Source organism: Ovis canadensis, chromosome X (assembly GCF_042477335.2).
Source record: "Ovis canadensis isolate MfBH-ARS-UI-01 breed Bighorn chromosome X, ARS-UI_OviCan_v2, whole genome shotgun sequence".
Classification (NCBI taxonomy): Eukaryota; Metazoa; Chordata; class Mammalia; order Artiodactyla; family Bovidae; genus Ovis; species Ovis canadensis.
Genome location: NC_091727.1, coordinates 24,271,927 through 24,292,500, shown reverse-complemented (window position 1 = coordinate 24,292,500; position 20,574 = coordinate 24,271,927). Strand labels below are relative to the sequence as shown.

At 37.4% G+C, this 20,574-nt stretch overlaps 1 protein-coding gene across 1 annotated transcript in view; it reads right to left on the bottom strand.

Moving 5' to 3' along the window:
* The window catches only part of POLA1 (DNA polymerase alpha 1, catalytic subunit), a 291,484-nt gene that overhangs the window by 146,483 nt on the left and 124,427 nt on the right, over positions 1-20,574 (bottom strand). Inside the window, exons 32-34 of the mRNA XM_070289875.1 lie at positions 17,004-17,178; positions 2,383-2,561; positions 581-712 (exon numbers count right to left, since the gene is read on the bottom strand). Coding sequence (XP_070145976.1) covers positions 581-712; positions 2,383-2,561; positions 17,004-17,178 — 486 coding nt within the window. The remainder of the gene's footprint in view (positions 1-580; positions 713-2,382; positions 2,562-17,003; positions 17,179-20,574) is intronic.

Sequence of the window (20,574 nt, the reverse complement as noted above, 5' to 3'; positions counted from 1 at the left end):
GTTAAAAACAAAACCAAAACTTTCAAAGAAGGCTTCTTTATAATGCAGACAGCTCACTCAGTCTTTTGGAATTTTTACTATATGTTTATAAAAATTAGACATTCTCTTTTAAAATGACAGACAAACTGCATTTAAATTTAAAAGACGTTTATTCTGCTTTCCTTGGAAAATTAAGCTATGAAATGGTTTAGATTACCACATAAACACAAAGTGTTAGCTAGTTGGCAGTTTATTAAAAATCACCATACATGATGTTACAGTTCTGGTTGGCAAAGAAAGGTTAATATTGACTTTTCCTCCTCTGCCCAAAGATCTGAGTGACCATATAACTTCATTTTATTTAGGTAGCAAGAAACTAAACCTCTTCCTGATTATATTCTCATTTTTTCTTAAAAGCAAAAGCTTCATTTCTAGAAATAAAATGAGATGAAAATCCCCAATAGAAAAATGAAATCATTTTCCTTCATCTTTTCGAAATTTCGCAGTTTCGGAAAAAACCCAATAATACAAAAAACCATTTAAAAACAAGTATCAAATCTAAGTACATTGCCTATGTAAGAAACTCATGGTAGATACTTACTTCATAGTATTTTTTAATGCAACGTCTAATGTCCATGATCAATTTGTTGCTCAGCTGTACCATAAAGGTCAGAGGAGAAGCCTTACAATTGATGTTACTGCAACGATACAAGCTGGGCTCCATATCAGTTCCCTACAGAAGTTAAGAGAGACAAACAAAAGATTATGAAAGGTTTCTGTGCTTAAAAACTTACATGCTGTCCTGCTGTACAATATTCTTCATTCATTTTATTGTTAAGTTTTTAACTTTATTTTCTCAACCACTTTCCACTCAAAGCTCCCCTCAGTCACACATAGCTTCCACTCTTGTCACCATGATAATGGAGAAGAAAACTGAAGGGAAAACCCTGCAATCACTTTTTTTACATTCAATACATGGCAGACTCCATGGATAAAGTAGTCTCCCCTCTGAAAATACCAGTGAAGTCAAGTTACTGGAAATAAACATCCTTCTTAGAGATAGTGAGCAAAAATTTAAATTTGTATTTATTCATTCCAAACTTGAAAACAATGCAAGAATATTAATGACAATAGTTTGCTTAGTACTGCCAACTTAATTTTTAAGAATAAAGCCTAAAAATTGTTACACTACAAAATGATCACATCATTAGCTTAGCAAATCTAAAATTTCTGTAACCCCGTCCCCTACAAATGAAATGTATTTGGGGGAGGGGAGAGAGAAGAGGAGAACAAATTTGAAAGAATGAATTATTAGTAGTTGGAGAAAACGTTTTGTTTTGTTTTAAACAAAGACAAAGCAAATGTAATATACAGGAAAACTGTTGGGGTTTCTGGAGCATTTGTTTTCCTTCTTGATACTTAAAACATCTTGGTTTCCTGCTCCAATCTGGTACATAACCCTACCCCGCCACACTAAGCAATTCCAGGTGGAAGAGATTTTAGAGCTTGACATCGGCTCTTCCACAGTTAGCCCATCTGCAAGTCGTCAAGCCTCCATGCAATTAACTATCTTATTTACAGCTGTAATGAAGCAAAACTCAAGGATTTAGCAAGTATTGCTGATCTGTGTCTGCCTCTTCCTTGCACTTGCTTCCAAAGACTGCTTTGTTTTGATTCAAAAAAATGCAAAACATCTGCTGTTTGTCCAAATTAACTTAAAATAATTACTTTTAATTTAGATAAAGGATGTATTTTCTTTTAGTTTCAAGGTTTTACATGGTTCTGCTGCCTACTCATTTGCCAATGGCTAGTACATGTATAACACTGCAGTGGAATCAAGTAGATTGGCCAAGTTTCAAGTTCTGATCCAAGGTCAATGATACATTTTTTGGCAGTACTTCTTGAGAGAAATGTCTGCTTGTGACTTTTTTAATGCCTGATATGCAAAGACAGCAGAAAAGATCATCAGAGTAACTTTGTCAAAAAGGAGGCAAGTGGGATGTGTAAAGATAAACAAAAACTTTCCAGAAACACTTAGTTCCCATTAACTTGATTTAAGATAAAGGAAAATATTGCTCTAAGTCTTAATAAATTGGGCTGGGAGTGGAGAAATACAGGTTACTAATTAAGGAATTACCATAAAAATACTTTAAGATAATTTAGAATTTTTAGGAGATTCCATTTAAAAAACCAAGGCCAAGCATTCTAGGAAGCCAAAAACAAATATTCAAGTACACTGTATTAAGAGGTTTTAAGCAGAAATAACGTTAAGTTGTGAAGGCAGAATTCATATGATGCCAAAATTCTTTAAACACATAAAAACGTTTTTCCTTTTTACACATACAGTGGAGAGAAAGAGGACTTTATACTAGTTCACTCACAAAAGAAACAAAAACAACTAACCGAACCATCGAAGACACTATCATAAATATTCTCGGTTCCACATGTAGGGCATGGGCATTTGAACCTTTCACAGTCCTTGTATTTCTCTTCATCCGTGAGGTGTGCTGGGCCACCAAGTAAAGCATCATTCTCTTCATCTTTATGATAATGATGAACTCTAAATTGGGTGGGGTCAAGTCCTATTAATGTCAAAGAAAAAATAAATTCAGAAAGGTACAATTATTGGAATTCCCTTCTCCTAAAAATACTACAAAGAAATCAGAAGAGTTGTTTCAAATTCATGAAATACATACACAACCATTTGAATTCAAGATAGAGGCTCACATCACCAAGACAAATGACTTTTCTTTTTTTTTTTTAGGAAATTATAAACAAAACAAACTGCATCAAAACAATGCAGAAACAGGCTACTGGACATTTGCATTTGGAAACTACTACTTCTATAGGATGGTTTTACTATTTCTTAAAGTTACAGTGAAAATCTCCCCCAAAATGCACTATTAAAATCTCCAAAATCAAAGTATTACCATTAAAACTGAAAACAGAGAATAAAAATCCCGTTAAGGAAAACAAGTTCACTGCTATTACAACTCCTTTAAGTGCAGACACAACTGCTAACCCTGATTTCAATGCGGTGGTCAATTCCATCTTGGCTCAGTAGCTAACAGCATGGAGGTTGCTATCTAATTCAGTGGTTAAAATTCAGTAGCAGCATCTGTCAAAACGCAACATGGTTTTACTGTTCTGAATTCAGAAATTTAAAATACATGCAAAAACAATGATCTACAAATTCTGTAGGCCAAAATGCCCCAGGACAATCCTGAAGCCAAGTATACCTTCTATATTTCAATCAAAACAACACAAGAAATCAACTGATGCATAGTTTACACTATCTTGTTTCCCCAAGCTATTTGAGAAAAGGAAAGATTTTAAGGCCAACAAACTTAACTTATTGTTGACTAAAGCATATATGTCAAAATCTACTATATGAATTTATACTTAAAGATAATTATTCCACTCTATACCTTATTTTCTTGAAAGTATTCCTTAGCAATCCCTAAGAATTCTAGGTATTTTTTGGTTAGAAATATAAATAAAGCTATCATATTTATTTTAGTATAAACATAAATAAGTAATGTAAAAGTCACTGAGCATAAAAGATCAAATACCAAAAATATCTAAAAATTGTTTTATCTCTATCAACAGCTTGCATAGTTAGATAATCTAACAGATATATTTAGAATTCAGTGACAAGATTCTAAATCCTAGCTGGTCAACTGGCAAGTGACATCTCATAATCATAAAAGACTTAGGGTTGACTCTGCCAGTGGAAAGGTGCTGAAAAAAGAATGAAAAGGAAAAAAAAAACCCACTGGGGAGGTGGCTGGCGGACAGAGTTGGAAAGAAATGCATAGCTTTGTGATTAAAAAAGAAAAAGTGAAAAGATTCTTGAGTATTGGTTTTCTCACCTGCAAAATGGAGCTACTATGCACTTTTAAAGTTTAAATCAGACATTAGAGGACAAATTGTTTTCAATGATGCCGATCATGTAAAAAGCACTCAATAAATGCCACATGAATGAAAAAATAAAATAGTAGGTGAACATTATTTATCCATCATTTAATATTCATTCAAAATTACACATTTGGAAAAATACATGAAACACACGTTCATGTTGCAGCCAAGTTAATAGCTGCTCTTTGTAGTAATTAAAGTGAGTATTTCCCAACATGATAGTGTATAATAAAAACAAAGACTACACATTCAAAACAAATTGAAAACCTGTTCTTGGTTAGTGATATAAATTACTGTAACATAGAACACATGGCTCACTAACCACGTGACCCCAAGGCTCACTATACATTTTTATCTTACAAGTTACCTATAGCTTAAGAGAAACAGCAAGTTAGTGAAGTGTGGGGGAATATATATCCTCTCCTTTAAAGACAAGGACAGACAGAGGAATGGAGTGAGAGAAACCAGGCCCACGCCTGTGAATGGTGCCATTTCTTCTCTGCAGTGAAGGGTAACTGCTGCAAATTCCTGAACCTCTAGTTGTGAATCCAACTGTATTCACATGTCTTGCTTTATTCGGGATTATGAGAAAGCAGCTCCAGTTTTTCTCTGATGGTATGATTACTCCATCAATTTCCCAGGCCAATACTCTTCAGAGAGTATGGAAAAAAATAAGCAAGGGTTTTCTAAAAGACAAGCTTCTTTCACAACCTAAATATCAAGGAACAAAACAAAGCTGGGTTTGCACACAGACAAAACTGGTTGGGCTGCAACCAGGAAGCAACGAAAGCTTTTATAGGCCTCCCTACTAGCCATATCCACTAGTGTACCTGAGGCAGCCTGCCCGCTGAACACACCACAACTGGACATGGATTGTCCTGCTACTTATGGACAAAAGCCCAAAAAGTGACTGAGAGTTATAAAAATTACCAGGCCTTATGAAACGTCTACTTTAAATGTCCATTCCCACAAGCCACCCTTATCTACCCAGGGCAATCACAAAACCAACTGGCCCAGCTAATTACTTCAGATTTATTCACAAGCTGACTTTTTTCCAAGAAAAGGGACTTCATCTCAGCACTACTGGCCATAAGTCAAAATGGCATATTTTTTTCAATATAAAAAAGGGAGAAGACATTGTAATAACCTTAAAATATTAGGTATATAACAACCCTTGTACAAGTTACTTGAATATAAAAATATCACAAAAAAGTGATTTTCTTGGAAGGACAATTTTAAGTTCAACTGGCAAATCACAGAGGGTTAAGTTAAATCTTTTTAAGAAAACATATTAAGTAGTCATGTTAAAAATATGGATCATTACTGCTAGAATCCTTTTTTAAGGTTAAAATTCACGTTTAAACCCCAAACTTATTCAACACAGAAGTTAATTTTTCCAAATCTGCACAAAACTGGCGATAAACAGCTTATTTCAAAGTTTCAGGAAACTTAAAAAGTTTTACTACTTATACCATAAATCGTTAAGCCTGAAATGAAACAGGGAAAAAGTGTCTAGTGCTGCCACCTAGAGGTAGATTCGGAATTTTAAAAAGTGCAAAATATAACTGCTACATAGAACTCCATTTGTAATTACTGTCCTTCCAAAATGAAACACTATTGTCAGAAATGACATTAAAGCAAACTCTTTATGATCACAGTTTCCATACGTGCATATACACTGTATAATCAATATTAAACTGCACACTAGACAGTAAGTAATCACAGTAGTCTTTGAGCAACCAAGAGATATAAAACTCAATTCCAAGTTCCTTATCTCTTCTATGCAGAGCTTTCCCAAACTGTCTGAAAGAAACAGACTTTATGTCCCAGTTGAGAAAAAGAACTTCTACTAGACTAGCTTTTGACAGATAACTTTAACCATTTGGTCCGGCACAGAATAAACGAAGGAGCAGCCTACTTGGGCTTGGCACCAGTTATGTGGGGGAAGAGCAGTCATGGAAATAATGTGTGCTTTAACTCAACCCTGTGACTTGTAGTGATCCAGTCACACCATTTTTCTTGGGCTGGAGTGGGGGTGTGGGGGAGGGCGACAACAACGAGACAGGACAGAGGCACAGTGGAATGAAATTAAAATACTGTCATTTATAATTAGAAAATTTATAGGATCTCACATTATTTTGGCAACAGGATCAAAGCTCTCATATTTCAAGAGTATTTATAGAAAGTAACATCATGAGCATTGGGCAGGATGAGTTCAGGAGTGGTTTTTTACTTAAGATTGCCCCATTCTTATCAGACATACCTCCAATGCAACATATAGAACAGGATTATTTTTTCTACCATTGTATTTTCTAACAATTGTAAACTATTTATCTGTTTTCAGAATGTTCACTTGTCCCCATTCTCAAGGAGTATTTAAAATGCTCCAAATTCAGGGTGTTAGGTTTGGAGGCTGATATATTTGACTAAATAATCATCTTCCAAAAGACCAGGTCTTTACTAATGCTACTGCATATAACTACAGTAGTCAATTACATATGTTCATACAACTATAGGGAAGCAGGAAAAATCCATATGAATAAAATTACAAATGAGTAGAATAACTGGTATTCACAAGTATACCTTAAACGAATCACTTAAAATACTAGGGAAGCTAATTAATGAAATCCTAATGTGAATTTTTTTTTCTAAAATTTTTTTCTAGGAAATGAATCTTTTCCATGAATCCATGCCTTCGTATATGTGGACTTCCTAGAGAACAATAAACAAACTGAAAATTTAGTATGATTAAAGAAAAAAGTACTTAAATGAACTTTTAAAAGGTGAATGCTTACATCCATAAAAAGCCCTGTATAAGAATGTTCATAGCATCTTTATTCATAATAATCATAAATTGGAAACAATCTGAGGTCCATCAACAGGAGAATGAATATCAAACTGGTAGCATATACCACTGGAGACGGCAATGGCACCTCACTCCAGTACTCTTGCCTGGAAAATCCCATGGACAGAGGAGCCTGGTAGGCTGCAGTCCACAGGGTCGCGAAGAGTTGGACAGACTGAGCGGCTTCACTTTTCACTTTCATGCATTGGAGAAGGAAATGGCAACCCACTCCAGTGTTCTTGCCTGGAGAATCCCAGGGACGGGGGAGCTTGGTGGGCTGCCATCTCTGGGATCGCAGAGTCGGACACGACTGAAGCAACTTAGCAGCAGTAGCAGCATATACCATGGAATACTACTTGGCAATGAAAAAGACAATACTGATACAGGCAACAAGATGTATGAATCTCAAAAATATGCTAAGTGAAAGAAGTTGAACACAAAAAGCATATACCAGAGGAGATCACTTATGCAAAATTCTATAACAGGCAAAACTAACATATGGTTATAAAAATCAGATGAGTGGCTCCTTTTGTGAGAGGGAGGGTATGGACTGAGCAGTACAAGGGGACTCTCTAGGCAATCGAAATATTCTGTGTTTTGATACACTGACTGTGTGATATGCATGGTATGTAAATTATCCTTTAGAAGAAAGTACTCCAAATAAAAAATGTTTGCAACATATATTACCAAAGAACTCATTTAGAACATATAAGGAATGCCTGCAAATCAGTAAGAAAAAGACTACTCAACAGTAAAGTAGAAAAAGACTTAACTGACCTCTTACAAAAGGAAATATTCAAATGGCCAATAAACATGACAACCGGTGCTCAACTGTATTAGTCATCAAAGAAACACAAATTAAAACCATAACATTATGCCACAACATGAAATGAAGAAGAGAGGAAAACACCTAGTACTGCTAAGAATGTCAGGCACTCAAATGCTGCTAGTAGCAGCTCTAAATTAGTAGGACCATGTTAGATAACTGGTAACATCTACTAACACTGAACATATATGCCTGCTATGACCAAGCCAATCTGCTCCTAAGTATAGATCCAACAGAAATACATATAATTTTTCAACAGAAGAGATGTACAAGAATGCCTAATATTGATAACCACCCAGAGTGGAAAGAATCCATTGGGAGGTAGTCACACAGTGTGAGATATTCATAGTAGACAGAAATGAAGTACAACCACATGGACCCATTTCACAGACTGAACGAAAGTAGCCAGACATTAAGAGTAAAGACATAATTTATGTAGCACTGAAATATAAGAAAACCTCATCTATGATGTTGTAAGTCATGATAGTAATTTTCTGTTGGGGCATGGAGGATAATCTCTAGAAGGAAATAGGACAGGCTTCTGAGGATACAGTAATATATTGTTTCTTGTGCTCAGGACTGACTACACTGGTATGTGTTTACTTTGGGAAAATCCATCAAGCTGTTCAGTTAGGTTCTTGTGAACTTTTCTATATGCATGTTATGTAAGAAATTCATATTGATTTCTCTTACCATACACAAAAATAAATTCAAAATGGATTAAAGACTTTATAAATATAAGACTTGAATAATAGAATTCCTAGGAAAAAACTAAGGAGTACCATCTTTGACATTGGTGTTAGCAGTATTTTTTTGGCTATATCTTCTTAGGCAAGGGAAACAAAAGCAAAATTAAACAAACAGGGTCACATCAAATTCAAAAGCTTTTGCACAGACGAGGAAACTATCCACAAAAGAAAAGGCAGCCCACTTGAATGGGAGAAAATATCTGCAAATAATATATCCAACAAGGAGTTAATATTCAATATACAGAAAGCTCATACAACTCAACGCCAAAAAAAAAAAAAAACACCCTGATTTTAAAAATGGGCAGAGAACATGAACAGACATTTCTCCAAAGAAGACAAACAGATGGCCAACAGGCACATGAAAAGATGCTCAACATCACTAATCATCAGGGAAATGCAAATCAAAACCACACTGAGCTATCACCTCACACCTGTCAGAATGGCTATTATTAAAAAGACAACAAATAACTAGTGTTACCAAGGATGTAGTGTGAAGGGAACCCTGTGCACTGTTGGTGGGATTATACATTATTACAACTACTATGGAACACAGTATTGTGGTTTCTCAAAAAAATTAAAAATAGGACTGTCATACGATCTAGCAATTTAGCATCTGGTATTTATCAGGGGAAAAAAAACACTAACTCAAAAAGATACATGACTCAAATGCTCACTGAAGCATTATTTATAATAGTCATGATACAGAAGCAATCTAAGGACCCATCAATAGATGAATGGATGAAGATGTGACACACACAGGAATATTACTCAGTCACTAAAAACTGAAATTTTACACATGGATGGATCTAGAGGGTGCTATGTCAAGTGAAATAAGATAGAGAAAGATGAATGCCACAGGATAACAATAAATGTGGACTCTAAAAAGTAAAACAAAATGAAAACAAACTCACAGATACAGAAAGCAAACAGCTGACTGTCAAAAGGGAGAGGGAGTTGGATATAATATATAACATAAGGAGTATGGTCAATAACACTGCAATAACTTTGTATGGGGACAGAGGATTATTAGATTTACTGTGATGATCATCTCATAATGTATACAAATCTCAAATCACTACACAGTACATCTAAAACTAAATAACACTGTACATCAACTATATTTCAACTTTAAAAAAAGAAAATTTACACACTGAAAAAGGTAGGAAAACTGAATACTAAGCATCTCTCATGCTATATCTCTGAGTTTGTTTCAAAATGTGTTAGATTCCAATCAGACATTATGCATCTCCTCACAAATGTACAGACCATCACCTAGGAAGTTGGATTAGCAAAAATTTAAGCTGAACCGAAATATGGGCAAGTCTTTAGATCTAATTACCATTTTACAAGAAACAGAGAGGACAGAGGAATGTGTTAAAGGCTATCTCTAGGATGCAATCAGCAAACTCCAGAATAAGGGACATTCCATAGGACAAAAATTGCCAGTTTCTCTAACAAATAAATTGGAAGGGTCAAAAAACAAAACAGGGATAGAGAAGATTAACTATCATTTGGACTCTGACTGGATTCCAGTTCAAAGAAGGAGCTTCATTTTAAAGGAAAAATGCATTCACAGTATGACTGGGGAAATACATTTATTGTATATGTGATGAAAAAAGGAATTATGGGGGTTTTTTCCCCATAGGGATAATGTTACATTTATGCTAAGAGGGGGGAACCTTACCTTTTAGAAATGCAAAGTGAAGTACCAATATTTATAGATAAAATGATACAACATCTAGAGTTCACTTCAAAATCATCAGAGGAGGTGAAGAGGAGGAAGGTTGGCCACAGCTGCAGAATGGTTGTAGCTGGGTGGTGAGCAAATGGGAGCTCCTTACACAGTTCTCTTTACTATTACACGTTTGCAGTTTTTTTATAACAAATAAATTTTAATACTACAGATCCAACTGAATGATAAACAATTGACTATACAAGTGGCAAGCAACTGAATCTGCTTTTCACAGCAACAACAAACCTCTCCATAAGATAAATGAGAAATGTCTGAGTATTTTAAAAGAAATAATATCCAAACCTTTGGGTTAAGTAAACTCCCAAGAGTTTTACTGTCTTGCAAAAGACAACTCCCACAATCACGATGGAGAAAAAAATCCTGCTAGACAGGATTGTTTTTAATGCCCTTGATGATAGCCCTGAACGTGAATTTTAACTTAATGAGACCTGTACCTCTAAGCAAGAAAAAGCTTGCAAGTACCTTCTTTCCTATGTTTAGATGTGAGAAAACACAGTAACTTTATGCTGAAAAAATATTTGGAAGATAACACAAAGGAATAGACCAAGAAAAGATTTCACTTCTCTTACAGCAAAATCCTCTTCTTTCCATCTATGTTGGTAGATATGGGGTGGGGGGTGATGTGCAGAGTCAGGCTACAGGTTCCTAAACACCCACCTTTTTACAAGTGAGTTAGTAACTGCTTAACCATTTTTTCCATCTGATTTTTTAAGATTAATTAATTAATTTTAGTTGGAGGCTAATTGTTTTACAATATTGTAGTGGTTTTTGCCATACATTGACTTGAATCAGCCACGGGTATACAAGTGTTCCCCATCCTGAACCCCCCACCCACCTCCCTCCCCATCCCATCCCATCCCTCAGGGTGATCCCAGAGCACCAGCCCTGAGCACCCTGTCTCATGCATCAAACCTGGACTGGCGATCTATTTCACATATGATAACATACATGTTTCAAAGCTATTCCCATCTGATTTTATAAAAACTGTCTTACTTTAGTTATAAGAATATTTATATTTTTTCAACAAAGGAGGAACCTAAAACTCATCATCTTTACACTTTTCTGAATTATCCATTATGTATACATTTTACACAGTTTAAGTATCTGTGCACAATGCTGTACTCAGCTCTTTTTCACTTCATTACATCTTATCCATTTTTCTATAGGCTACACAGTCTTGGCATCATTTTAGTATGTTTAATACGATGATCTTTAAAATCTTGATCTATAATTAATAATACAGCATCACATACTTAAAAGTTGCTGCAAGTAGATCTTAAGCATTCTCACCACACTACCCCTGCCCCACAGAAGGGTGAGGTGATTATTATGTTAATTATCTTGATCTTGGTAAACATTCTACAATGTAAACATATCTCTAGTCATCACACTATATACTTTAAATACATACAATTATATTTGCCAATTACTCCTCAATGAGTTAAATTTTTAAAAATGGATCAAACTTAATAATTTGAGAAATCTCCATTTTCCTTTGGAAACTCCAAGCCTTACAAAGTCAGAGTAAGAAATCACTACTCCTAGCAATTCCTCTCAGCATGCTCTGGTGGGGCTCTAAGTTCTTAGAGGTATGCCTGAGTCAGGTAAACAGTGCCACTGCAGGCCCCTGGCACAGTGAACCCAGGTCACAGGGACAACACTGTGTGCTCACCTTGTAAAGACTGAGGTGCAATGCAGTGCAACGAATACCCTTTGTGAGACTCTGTGAACTCCCTCATGTGCCCTGAAGAGCAGCTGGGATGGCCTGGAAGTCAGGGCTCTGGTGCTCATCACTGGGCTGGAAGCACAGACACACAGACAGCCACTCCCAACTCCACACGCACAGTGCAAACCCACAGTGCTCAAACATCTCCACTTTCATAAACTCTTCCTGGGTGGCCCCAGCTAGAAGTGGGCTCTGCTTCTTCCAAAACACTGAAAAATTTATTTTGCCTCTTTTGGGATATGTACTTGTGCTGGCCCTAGATTTTCCCACAAGAGGGAAATTGACTCAACAGGCTGGGCTATAATTGAAGAGCCTCAGCCAGCTCAACTCTGTACCCTTCACAGCACCCATTACTCAGGTCTTCAACATTCATCTGTTCCATGGATGCATAAGAAAGCCAGGAGCATGAGCCATTCAGTGACATGCTTGGATTGGCACCCAGCCTGGAAGAGGGGGTTCTTATCTGCTGAGAAGACTTACTATCCTACATTGCATTTGGTGTAATCTTTTGTTTTAAATTTTATTATAAATTATGTCATATTAAATATCTAAGGTTTGGAAATGATGGTCATGTATGTACATTCTTCTGAGAGCTTAATCATGAAAAAAGGCAAAGTCTTCATTGATCAAGAAAGCAATGCCGGAAGCACCTGCTGGTGGTATCATCCCACTCCCACCACCACCTTTGTATGTGTGTCTCTCCGGGTCTACCAAAGGCACACCCATACATGGCACAGCCTGCGGTGGCATTTCATCTCTTAGAAAATGCCACTCAATTCTGTGTATTGACAGAAACCACCTTCTATAAGGTGACATGGCCATTTTATAAAAAGAGGGGTTTTTACTTTCCAGTCTAACTCAGGAACACAGTGGCTTAAGCATGTTGCCTTGTTTTAAGCACTACTTTCAGAGATTAAATTTTAAGTTCTCATGTTCTTCAAACATCCGTAACTTCTCAGAACCAATGAAAAAACAGCCCTGATAGCCAAATGCCTGAAATTTTATAACTGACCATGAAGAAATGGACTTGAAAGTTACTGTACAAAATCAGTCCTCATCAGAGTAAAGATATTATATAATTTTAAGTATTGTCATGCATTAAATATAAATTTATTAAAAGATGAAATTCAAGAATGAACTTTAGAATATTCTCATTCCAGCCTGTTTTGCTAGGTACAGAAGACTATTTGGATGTTGGAGCATACTGTGAATATTTCATCCACAGAATATAGAGAGCTTTCATTAGAACAAGAGAGAAAAAAAACCTATAGTCTAGAGAACAAAAGCTAAGAGTTCCAAGTTTTAGTGGCCATGTTTCCCATAGGGCTATTGTATAAGAAGAGTAATACTATATTTTTTTCTATTCACAGATGGAAAAGAGTAAAATTTAGCTTTATTTAAGCCCAATAGCAATAATCTTGCATGGGTTTCAGAAAAATGATACACATTTTACTGTGGGATAATGAGGACCATTAGTTATTAGGGAGAACAAATTATTCTCTTTCAATTCAACAGACTTATTCATTCACTCATTTAATAGACTATCCTCTCTCCCTTTCACTGAAACGACCTTCCTATATGGAACACCTGGCCATGCAACATGCCACCAGACAGACTTCAGGAGGTATTCTGACAGGGAGAAATAGTCAGAGAATTTCCAAAGTGAAGCCACAGGATAAAACCAACACTTGATGCGTGCCTTTCATTTCAAGGAAAGCAGTATAAAAGCAACAGAAAAAGAGGTAGTTGAAAAATATAGTTGCTCTCCACAAAGGAGTCTTAAAAATAAAAAATCATGAACTTAATAATTTTCCTAAATGAAATTATGCCATTATTCCTGATTTCTTTATACTAGCTAAAAGGACAAAGTAGCAAACTTCACTGAAGTTTCAACACTGTAATACATTTCATTAGCCAAAGATAAAAACTACACTAAAAGCAAGAGAATTATTTTATGTCTGTGATTAGACAGTTGGAGGGCTTATATTTTATGTGTACATTTGCAGACTTCAACTCATTTAACAGTGTCAGTTCACTAACTGCAGTTTTTTTTAATATAAAGAAAACAGATTTAGAACTTTAAAAACAAATTATAGTAATTTTATGCCTATAGCTTGCACCTCTTAGAAACCAGGCACCCCCTAACACTCCCCTTCTTTCCCACCACTTCCCTATCTCCTCCCTCCTCCTCTAAAACCACAGGCTAAGTGAGAACCGATAACAGGGGCCTCAAATCCCCTAGTGAAGAACAGCCACCCTAATTTTCCCTTGGGGTGGAGGAACAAAGGATGCAGATCAAAATGCAGCTCCTGAAAAGGGCAGGGGGCAGATGCTTACACAGATCTGCCCAGCCAGCTTCCACATTTTCTACACATCTTCATGGTGACTGGCACTTGCTGTTCTGCACTTCATTACCATGGACGCTCCTATGAGCAAAGCAGTAAAGATAAAAGACTGGGAGATTTACTACAAATGTAGATAGGTATGTGGATACTGCTGGTGATGCCGGGGCTGCAGTGCGAGGAGGCAGACTGCACAATGATGACAACTTCACATGTCTTCGACATAAAAACTGCTGTCAAGTAGCAGAAGATAAAGATGAGAAAAAGATAAAAAGGGGAGCAGCCACAGCTCCTTCAGGGTGAGAGACACAGGCCCTTCAGCAGCTCTAAGCAGCTACCCAGAAACAGGAGATTTCAGACGATGGAGGTAGGAGAGGGGCGATGTGCACACGGTCACATGGTCCTCTTGGTAGCCTGAGGGTGCTAAGTAACACCAAGAACGCTCTGAAGATGGAGCTCCCCAGCCTACCAGCTTTGAAAATAATACATGAAAACTGGATTCTAAGACAGCCACAATGATGAGAAAGTTTGTCTCTAAGCAGCTACTATGTGCCTGCAATTTAATGGATATGAAAAGGATCTTAAATACAACCCTGGAACTAACAAAATCAGTCTGGTCTGCTCCTTGTACAGCCAGTCTTGAGATATCCAAGTGGGCATCAGCCTGTCTACCAACTACGATCTACCACCTAGGGCTCTTCTGCTGAAATACAAGGCTCCACCCTTATCTGTTAAATATCAGTTGAGAGATGAGGCCTATTTCATCTACCTTTCCTCAGCTCTAGGCCACCAGAAAATTCAGTACTAAGGAACGAAAGGGCAATGGTTAGCCTCTGGACCAGGTTCTTGATGATCCAAACTAAAACCAGGAAGATCTACTCTAAAAAAATAAATGCTTTGTGCAGGGGTTTATCAGTGGGGAGAAGAGGAAGCATGAAGAGGATGAAGCTCTCAGGTCTTCGCATCAACACTATGCCACTCCTGGTTGAGGGCGTGGGTCACAGCCTCCCACAGGTAAGAAGTGGTGGTGGTACAAGCACAAGCTTTGGAGTCACACAGAGCTGACTCCCAGTCCAAGCACAGTCGGCCGCTTACTAGCACTGTGACAAGACCAAGTTAGTTACCTCTCTAAGCCTCAGCTTTCTTCTCTGTAAAATGGAGGAGATACAACATAGCCTCATGGGGTTACTGAAAGGATTAAATGAGATAACATATGCAAAGGACTTATTACAATTTCTGATAGAGTAAGCACTCAAGGCAGAGGAGAGGAAAAAAAAAAGAAGGAAGCTCAAAAATATTGTGCACTTACGCTCCCTCCTCCCAGCTGAGGATTTATAAACATCATCAAATACAACTCAACTTTGAGAATACATTATATGATGATTTTGGTAGCAGAATTTTATCTTCCTAATTATGTTTTGCTTAGGCAAATGTCAAAAATGAGTTTCCACTTCCAGAGCAGACACTGATGGGAGAATGGAGAGAAGGAGGTGTGGGGGCGAAGGGGGCATGCTGGCGGGGAGGAGCCCAGAAACACATTTAACAAGAGCAGTGTGAAAAGTATGTGATTTGATGATTCATCTGTCCAATCTCAGTCTACAAACGCACACCAAGAGATAACTGCATGCAAATCTATTGGACTAGAGGAGTCTGGACATATTTCTGCACAGGCCTGACAGTGACTGGGGCATGGTCAAGATTAGGCACTAACCCTGCCCAGGCCTGGGCGGAGCATCTCAAGTGCATCTCTAATGGCTCCTTCAGAACAACTCTAGTTTATGACGCCAGAGACCAAGGCTGACCCCAAGCTTCAGAGGTTGCGAAAGCCAGAGTTCATGAACAACAGAACCAGAGTTTGAACCCAGGTCCCTATGATGCCAAAGCCTGTGTCTTAAGCCAGACATTTCAATGAGAGGAGGGGGAGAATTTTCCATGAAGCAGGGACAGATTAAGGAATGCCATATTTAGAAGACAAAATAAGTTGAGCTAGAAATAAAGGTTGCAGCTAGAAAAGTTAATCTATAACTGCCCAAGTCACACACTGTAAGATGTCAGTGGCAACTGGACTTACAGATAGTGAGGAGCTAGCCAGGGACTTTATTAGGCAGTTATTCTAAAAACATTCATCGTTGTGTACAACGGCATAGTGAGCAGAGACCTTAAAGCAACATAACTCTCAATATGCTGGTCATCTAGAAATATGATCAGGGCTGGTTATGAAATATATTTCCAAGCAAGAGATGACAATCTGATGACCTGGCAAAAAGTCAAAGAAAGAATGAGCTGTCAGGGATGGATGGACCCTCCAGAGATGATGAGAAATTAGGTATCAACTAATTCCTAGAAGATAATGAGTCCAGTCTTAGAAAAATTTTAAAAAGCGAGAGCAGGATATTCAAAGGGAATCAAATACAAGTTAAATGCCTTAATGTTAAAAGTTGTACATTCTCACTCCATGCGAAAACACATTTAGAGTCTGAGACAAGAGGAAACAATAATCAAGATACAATAAATCTTATTAAGGAAAATTCACTGATTAAACTGACAACGAAGTAAGCTCAGAGACTAGGAGATGCCTAAAACCTTCTCCTATCCTTTCTTTTGCCTCCTCTCTATCCCCTCAGCATCTGCTGAGTGCAAGCACGGGAGCAGGCATCTGCCTACATAGGTAGCAAGTCTGTGGGGTCGACAGTCTAGGAGGGGAGATAGACGTTAACCAAACAATGACAAAAACAAATGCCCAACTGCAAATGAAGAAGTGCTCAATGTGGTACTGTGCCTCTAAACAAAGCTCCTGACAGGTAAGGGAGAACCGTATGGTCTGCTATCACCGGGTGCTGAAATAAGGGAGCTCGGGACACTTACCTAACCACGATGCAATGAGGATAGCATCAATTCCATCTATTGGCTCACATATTCGAGCCACGACTGGGTGGATCTGCTGGGCCAGGTAGTACTGGGTATCAATGCTTAAATTGTCCTGCTTCTGCAGCTGCTCGGGTGCATAGGCCCTCTGACCTGCAGTGAGATTGGAACCATCCTATAAGAGGATACAGTACAGGGAAAGTTGTGAGAAATCACACGTACTTGGCCAAAGAGAGGGACAATTCAAATTTCATATAGTCAATTCCAAAGCCCAAGAAGTCCTTTTGACCTGTTGGTGGTCATAAGCATCTAACAGGAGGAAGATCAAGGAGAATGACTTACCCACGGTCCAGGAATGTAAATCCAGCATGTGTTGTGTTCTATTTTTTGTTGAAACATGAAACCAACAAGATGGCATGACTAGATTAAATAATTCCACCTGCCATATCACAGAAACACACAGGGAAGACTTGCTAACAAAGGCCTTTTAGAAGCCATGACCAAAAAATGTGCGACCCTTTTATTATGTTAACATCATAGTATCATCTTAAAGACTGGGTGTATGTGTATCCAGCATCTCTTGATGAAAGCTGTTAAGTGTCACTGAGAAACAAATGAGCAAGGGAAAAAGAAAAGAGCATGAAACCCAACAGTAGTAACCTACACACAAGATATAATGCATGCATGTGCTCAGTGGCTCAGTCATGTCTGACTCTTTGTGACCCCATGGACTGCAGCCTACCAGGCTCCTCTGTACATGTGATTTCCCAAGCAAGAATACTGGAGTGGGTTGCCATTTCCTTCTCCAAGGGATCTTGCCGACCCAGGGATCGAACCCACTTCTCTTGCATCTCCTGCACTGGCAGACGGATTATTTACCACTGCACCACCTGGGAAGCTCACAAGATATAACAGGTAAGAGTAAATTGGCCCACACACAGTCCTGTGGGTGGTGTCATCACCATGTGTGAATGAAAAAGGCATCACACCACTGGACCAACATCCAACAACTAACTCCACTCTTTCTCTTGTCTGCAACAACAGAATTTAATGTTCAGATTCATAAATGTTAACTATTCACAGTGCTCAGCTGCTCTGCAAAACTGATTACCATGTCAATCCTATTCTTTGATTCCTGCTATAATCAGTCCCTTCTCAGTTCAGCGCCAAAGTCAAAGCAAAGGCTACCTTTCACATCGTTGTCTTACAACAAACTAGAGGCAATGGGCTCTTTCTCTGCCTAGGCTTCTGACAGAAACAAACTAGGATGTGTATCAACCAGCTTCTACCCATGCTAAGATATAATGAAAGAACTAGAAAGGAAGCAAACCTCAGATTATGGGGCTTCCCTGGGGACTCTGCAGTAAAGAATCGACCTGCAATGCAGGAGATCCAGGTTCGATCCCTGCGTTGGGAAGATCCCCTGGAGGAGGGCATGGCAACCCACTCCAGTATTCTTGCCTGGAGAATCCCATGGACAGAGGAGCCTGGCAGGCTATATAGTCCATAGAGTCGCAAAGAGTCAGACACGACTGAAACAACTGAGCATGCATGCAAATCTCAGATTAAAAGACTTGTTTATAATTATTTTTCAGGAGTTCACTGTACAGTAAGAGAATTTAGGCAGAATTAATCAACTTTAATTGTTGCCGTTTTAAAAGTCTGAATTATTAGATGGGAATAGGATGTCAGTGACAAAAAGAGTATGAAAGATCCTTGAGCAGTGTCTTTATGCACCACAACTATATTCAGACTGCCTTTCAACAAACACAGGAAATCTGATCAATTAATAGAATTGCAGTTTTTTAAAAAACTGATCTGTCCTTAAGATTATAGTAATGTTGAGTTTTAAAAAATTTTAATAAAGAACAAAAACCAAATTTGTGGAGGCAAATTATTTTTTTAAATGGTGCTTGAGTTACTTTCCAATGGGAAGTAGATGTTCTCATGTAAGACATGTCTATAAAAAAAGTTGACAAAGTTCCAAGTATATTCCCAGTTGAAGCACTTTTTAAGTATCCCCACAAAAGACTAGTTTTAACAGTGACCCAAACGTGTTTCTTATTATATTTTAAAAATCTGAGCTCAAATATGACTAAATTAAAAAGAATTGGAACGATGACAGGTTTTCCTGTGTTATGTTGGGAAAACATTAAGGCTGTGACATAATATATCAAAGACCTAATTCTCAAATGTAGCAAGACCCTATGGTACATGCAAAAACATATGGCATACACCTTATCAACAGACTGAGAAGCAAGGTTGGCACTTCCCTGAACTGCCAGTGTAGTAATTTGTGAACTTCACAAAGTACATACGTCACAAGGACAACCAGACATGGTGAATCCATGTGGTCATCTTTACTAGGACACCAATGGGCAAAAAGATTTAACAGATGACAACTGGAAGCCTTGAAAAATTATGTTAAAGGCATACCTTATGAAAATTATGTCCGATGAAAGTTAAATAATAAAGGCTTTAACACTTAATCAACAAGTGGAAGTTAATTTAAGATCTCTGCCAATAATTCACATTAGGTTTAATAAGACTATGAACTACAATGTAAATTATTATATACCACAAACACTACTCTCTGAACTCAATGGAATTTATAGTCTGAGTAAGTTATTACGAGAGCACTATAGTCAAAATGTAAATTTTAAACAAAAGAGAACCTGTTTAGGAGCTATGCTATTCTGAGGGTACCTTTGCTTAGAGCAGTAAACAGTTCTCTTAAAAATGTGTCATCATACATTTTCAGAAACATCTTCTAAAAATATGATTGTGTTAGGAAAGAGAAAGAATAATCTGAGTGCTTAAAAGCAAAAGAGGTAGGCAGCTTTGCTTAGAAAATATACTGAAAGTGAGCATGCCCTACTGCTAGGGGACAAAGACAAATTAAAGTCCTATAGCTTTTCTTGGGATACAGTAAGAAGAATAAATCAATAAAAGAACTGTTTTTAACAAGAAACTAAGACCCAGAACCAGTCAAATGGGAAAAGGGTTGGAAATACAACAAATTAGATTTAGCATCAGCATTTTGAGCTTTTCTTATATCAATAAGACCCAAGAAGAAGATACTGTAAGACCTAATATTTAGACATCAAGGAATATAAGCTTGACTTTTGAAATATATATATCATATGGCCATACATCTCCATTCCAGGTTTAGCCAAAACATAACTGTGACTTGATTTCATCTTTAGATGCAATTTCAGAAAACCTATATAATTTTTCAAAGTTATATGCTGCTATCTGCTCCTGTCATTAATAATCTCAAGAGCTTTTCCATGTATATAAAGATATAAGGGAAAAAAACTAGCCTATTTACCAAAATCTTTATTTGCATAATATAAAAATTGTTTTTTTGAGATGAGACTTGTCAAAGGCAATATGCAAAGCACATTAAGGGCTTGAGCGAGTCAGACATTTATGGAAATATTTTCCTGCAGGAATTGGCTTTCTGTAACAGTTCTTAATCAAGGGTAACCCTAGGAGGGAGACAGAGTCAAGTGCTGATTCCTGTCCATGTACTTAAATCATTTGTTATGTACATCATCCACAGTTCAGA